Genomic DNA, 5,331 nt, shown 5'->3' with positions numbered 1-5,331 from the left:
CGGGCATCGAGTCAGTAGCATTGCCATTGGCGCACTTTGCAGAACGGAGTAAAAATACAAAACACAAGAAGTGCAGATGATTTTGCTCTTTTTAAATGTTTGTCAATTAAACACATAGTTGCATGCCACAGATATAATTCTCTACGGTGTTTATCCCAGTTCTGGTCGTATCCCAGTTCTGGTCGCTACAAGCGTCCGCCCCGACAGCGTCATAACAAAAGACGTTAACAGATGTACTTGTTGTTACCCTGTATGGAGCTCAGCATTAAGGGGCTAAAACAAAGACTGGTCGGCTCGGAGTCCGTATACTGTGCCTGAGTGGGGTATTCATGTTAAATGTGGCATGGTATCTCCTAGACACCATAAATCGGCATCAATCCTGCCTACACACACGCGCGCGCGCACACATACAAACACGCACACACGTGCATGTACATCTTAGACGCGACGTTTAACCCCCCTTTCACCTCACTTCGAAAACTGTTGAACTGTTGAACCTTGGAAAGGAAGCAAGTTCAAGCAACTTTTTGCTAGATCTACGTTTATTCATGTGTTCTGAAATTGTGATAAACACCTGTCGGACCGCGAGTGGACTGCCAGGAAAAACCACTGGCTATGTGCCGACTATATAGAGTCAGTTCTCCGAATAACGTACACTTTTATTCGCCGGTCTCATCCACCAAGCTTTGTATGCAGATACTGTGTCATGGGGCATACCAGGCGAAAGATTATCCAATCATCTTGCCACCCCATTAAACCGGTTGTACATTCCGATTTCCGTTTTGCCCACACGTTTAGTCAAAGGAGGCTAATAACGATCACTTAAATTCGTACAGTGTGACTGTAATATCGTACGAAATTTCTTCAAATATTGTATCTGTATTTTAGAGGGCTCCGAGCATTTTCCGATTACCCACAATGCATCGCCGGCGGCCATGATGGTAGGCTTGTAAACACGCTCGGTCTGTCCTATTGTTAATGCTCAGTCATCAAACACGTGAAAATGCCGACTACTTGCACTATTGTCAATTGTCATAACCGATCTGGTAGAGACCAAAAGAACTTTTATCGGATCCCAAAGGTAATTTGTCATCAAGGCGAGGACACACAGAGGAAAAGCGGGCGGCGCAGACGTCTTTGGTTGGAGGCTATCAACAGGTCCGATATGAAAACGTATGATCAACTCCGTGTTTGTTCCGACCACTTCCTTTCGGGTATGATTTTATATCAGTTTAATTTAAAATAGTTTAAGATTGGATTTTGTCAGCGAGAAGTAAACACCTCACGTGTGTTTACTGTTATCGTAGTCGTAATTACTGGCCGAAGTAATAATGGCTTTAGGCTAGTTGACCAGTGATACATCTAAGCAGGAGGGGTGTATATATATCTGTCTCTTTTTCATATATAGTCCATGCATTTCTCACACATGCAGATGATAGGTTGGTAGATGACATGTATTACATTTAGGGCTGGGACGAGTCCAAATGTACTACCCAGGTATCCGGCCCCCTATTACCCGACCCTACCCTACCCGGGTACCAACTGCAGGTCTCAAGTTGGGAACAAGATGTCTGATTGGGAATTGTTTTACGCAGTCCTGGCAAAAACTGTTCAGATACATGTAGCAAACGATCAGATCATGCGTACACGGAAGTTGACTGAAGCGTTATCTTTACTCAAACACAAGCAAGTCAAAAGGAATGTGTGTATCCTTAGAAAAGAATTGCGAACATGAGCGACTTGTAGTGTAACCACTGAGCTACAGTGAGTTTTTATCATTAAACAATATATCACATGACTAACCACGGGTCCGGGTAGTCCTATGGGTACCCGTGTCCTACTCAGGACCCATCCGACCCGAGTTACCCGTCCCAGCCCTAATTACATTACAATGACCTGATGACACTCCTCCAGTCATTCCACTAATTTATACACATTTCATGAGAGTTGAATTGACTTTTGATTTTTTAACTTTTGCATCTATCTATCTATCTATCTAACTATCTATCCTGCTTTTTTTATTTCAGGTAAACCACATTTGTATGATGAAACAAATCCAGATTATGTACCGAGCATCAACCTGGGCTACGTTTCTGTGAAATCACCAGTGGTATCAGCTGTCAGGCATGAACGATTGCAGAAGAGGAAAGAATCAATAAAAGCTACTGAAGCTGCAATGAGCCTTTTGGAATTAAATGCATCATTTGCTATCAATACAGGCGCAGATGTGTCTGGACATATGCCAGAGACTGACTGTGTCGATACAAATACAGAAATATCGGACACAGAGAAGTTAAAATTGGCAAATATAGAAATTTTGGGATTAAAGGATGAAAATAGGAAACTTCGGGAGCAAAATGAGTGTTTGAAAAACATTGCCACCAACGGACCGTTAAGTTGTGTTATCTGGAAAAGGATTCGCCTCCACTAAAAAAGCAGGGGGGTGCTGTTTTGATGTTTGAGAAAGTACAAGGCATGAAAACCTGCGCAATTACGATCACAGAGACTGACCTCTCTGTCAATTTTGAAGATCGAGGTTGGTGCCATTTTGGTCGTAAAAGTAGACACAACTTACTACCATGTTTGAAAATCTTCTGACTTCTACCTTCGCCGAACAACGATGAGAGTTAAGTGACTTTGCCATCAATGTAGCTTATGGTCTAAGGAGATAATCGTGTTATGATATGCTAATATTAAATAAGAGTAAGGCCAAGTTTGGTTCCCAGATCCTCCGCTTGGTATCGCTGCTCTTGCTCTTCTTTCCACGGAAAGGACCGGTATCGCCCACCATGAAAAAACATCACCAACACACAGGAACGAACGGGAACCAATCTTAGAGTAAGGCCCTTGTATGAGCTCCACACAGTGTGTTAACTTAAACTCCACATATCGCGTTAAATTTTCCGAGTTCTATAAGGAAATTCAAGCTCCTCACAGCGATAGCCAATTCATACACTGAGAAGGAGCTTAGAAATTACTGGTTATCTCCCTTGCTACAAGGTCGAATGATGTCATAACATAGCTCGGACATGCGTATAGTACACATATTATTTTAGACTGGTTTGCCTGGCCTAGAGGCGCTTCTCATCGCACCACAAACCATTAGAAGGAAAGCACCAGTCTATGAATTTCTTCTTAACATGGTTTCTTCCCTTTAGTTTGATAGAGTACAACGCAATGTCTGAAGTGTGCATGTCAACCCTGAAGGGAGCTTGTACAAGGGACATAACTTTGTTTGAAATTACCAAGTAACCTGGTTACACTGTTCGTACGCACCGCAAGTTTAGCACCACAGCCAGACAGGATCAGTCTAACTGCCAAGCTGAATTACTTCCCTTTGACCACAAATTTTACCCCATGGAAACAAATCAATTGAATTGTCTCCCTTTGACCATGACAAAAACGTTGTAACATCAACAGATTGTAGACCAACATCAGGCCTATCCGTCATTCTAATAAATAGGAAACATTTTTTTATTCTTCTTTCCCCCCCCCCCTCTTTATTGATCTCAGCAGGTACAGCATTTATGTATCGAGTCATGTCAATACAATTGTGCTACATGGTATTCAAGAAATGTACATCTTTTCATACATATAACTTCTTGCCTGTAAAATGTTCAACGTCCTGTATCACTGTATCAGTTTTTAACAAAGTGTGGAAGGAAGACCAGAAACTAAAAAAGTTTGCATAGTTACAATTTGTGAATGACATTACCTGCATTGTAATTACTAATTATCTCATGTTGTATGTGTTCAAAATGTGGCAGTAGTCCTTTCCTACATTGTCTGTATATTACTGGTTTTGTTATTAAAAGTACAATATTCAGTTGGTTGTTGTGTTTGCCTTGAAATCCAAACAAAACATTGTCTCTGTTTAAATCAATGGTTCCTCCCACAACAGATATTATCCAAATACATGTAAACAGTTTCTCCCAAATCTTTCTTACATGTTCACAATCATACAACATATGGATTATAGTTTCAGGTTGATTTGTACAGAAAGTACACATCTGCACATAGGAGATATAAAACATGTTTAAGAAACTATCAAGATCTAAACCTGTGATGAAAGTTTTTCCTTTGTTTTTAAAATTACAATCTAGTATCCCAATTACATTTTGCCCAGGATTGCATGTCAAAAGATACATATATATGCTTTAAAAGTGAAGTGATTTTAGAACTGATTCAAATCTGTGTTTAATGTCTTGTGACTCAAAATAGGTCAATGGTAAGAATGTTTTTAATTACAATATGACTTTATGGTGATGGTTTCTTTCTATTTTTATCAACATGTGCTTTCCTCTCAGATCCCTATCCACAATGTGTTTAAATTCTGGTTTTCGGGTTCAGCTTGCTGTCAGAAGTCAACCAGGATCTTTAAATTGTCTACTTTTTTGTATACATCATCATAGCCTAGAATACATATTCTTCAATAAGGAACCTTTTTTCCTTATATTTTTTTGCTTTTTCACCCCATCTGGAAACCCTTTGAAATGAGATACACCAGTAAGTAAGGACTCCCTACTCCAGGCACTTCAAATCACGAGGTGACTGTAGAATGTAGTAAACAGTTTGAAACTTGGATGAAAATTACATGTATTTCAAGGATGGATTCAAATAGAAACTGAATTAACTTTGATTTTCAACATCATTTAACTTTTGAGGAAACATTGTCATACACGGCAGTAGTTGCAATCACCTGTGTAAACTTGGGAGCAGACAAGGTACCAAGTACCCCATGCTTGTTGTAAGAGCCGATGCGGTGTATGTATGTGTTGGTCAAATGTATGACCTCAATGGTTTGTGTTTTGACCATTAATATTTACTGGCCTCCATGATATATCCAGACTTGTAATGAATGGCATAAAACAACTCAATGCACATTATACCCAGGGAAAGTGCACTCTTAGCAATTCACCTCTTGTAGATTGTCCCTACATCATCACCCGTCATGGCAGAAGATCATTGTCATAGTCCATATTCCATTTGACCATAGACATATCTACTGCTGTCCCCAAACCACATGTAGGTTGGTTTGTTGTTTAACGCCGCTCTCAGCATAATTCCAGCTATATGACAGCGTTCTGTAAATAATCAAGTCTGGACCAGACAATCCAGTGGTGGACATCATGAGCATCTCGCCATGCAATTGGGATCAAACAAGTCAGCAAGTTTGACCACCCGATCCTCTTTGTCGCCTCTTAAAACAAGCATAGTCACCTTTTTCGGCAAGCATGGGATGCTGAAGACCTACCAGACCACATGAAATGAGATCATTACTCAACACTGAATCTTGTTGGACTGTGTGAAGTAAACACTTTGAGTCCAAGA

General features: G+C 40.3%; 1 protein-coding gene across 1 annotated transcript; it reads left to right on the top strand.

The window, feature by feature from the left end:
* The first annotated feature begins 938 nt into the window (after positions 1-938).
* LOC139461993 (uncharacterized) lies at positions 939-3,791 on the top strand. The gene is made up of 2 exons (XM_071243484.1): positions 939-1,214; positions 2,028-3,791. Exons 1-2 carry the CDS (start codon positions 1,004-1,006, stop codon positions 2,429-2,431), a joined length of 615 nt encoding a protein of 204 aa, XP_071099585.1. The 5' UTR covers positions 939-1,003; the 3' UTR covers positions 2,432-3,791.
* Positions 3,792-5,331: the final 1,540 nt, after the last annotated feature.

Source organism: Haliotis cracherodii, unplaced genomic scaffold (genome assembly GCF_022045235.1).
Source record: "Haliotis cracherodii isolate W230 unplaced genomic scaffold, xgHalCrac1.p SCAF_15, whole genome shotgun sequence".
Classification (NCBI taxonomy): Eukaryota; Metazoa; Mollusca; class Gastropoda; order Lepetellida; family Haliotidae; genus Haliotis; species Haliotis cracherodii.
Note: the sequence above shows the minus strand (reverse complement) of the source record. Positions and strands in the feature narration are given on the sequence as shown.

Coding starts and splice junctions, on each gene's coding strand:
- LOC139461993 (XM_071243484.1), top strand. CDS start 1,004: ATGCCGACTACTTGCACTATTGTCAATTGTCATAACCGATCTGGTAGA. Junction 1,215..2,027: donor TTCCGACCACTTCCTTTCGG/GTATGATTTTAT, acceptor TTTTTATTTCAG/GTAAACCACATTTGTATGAT.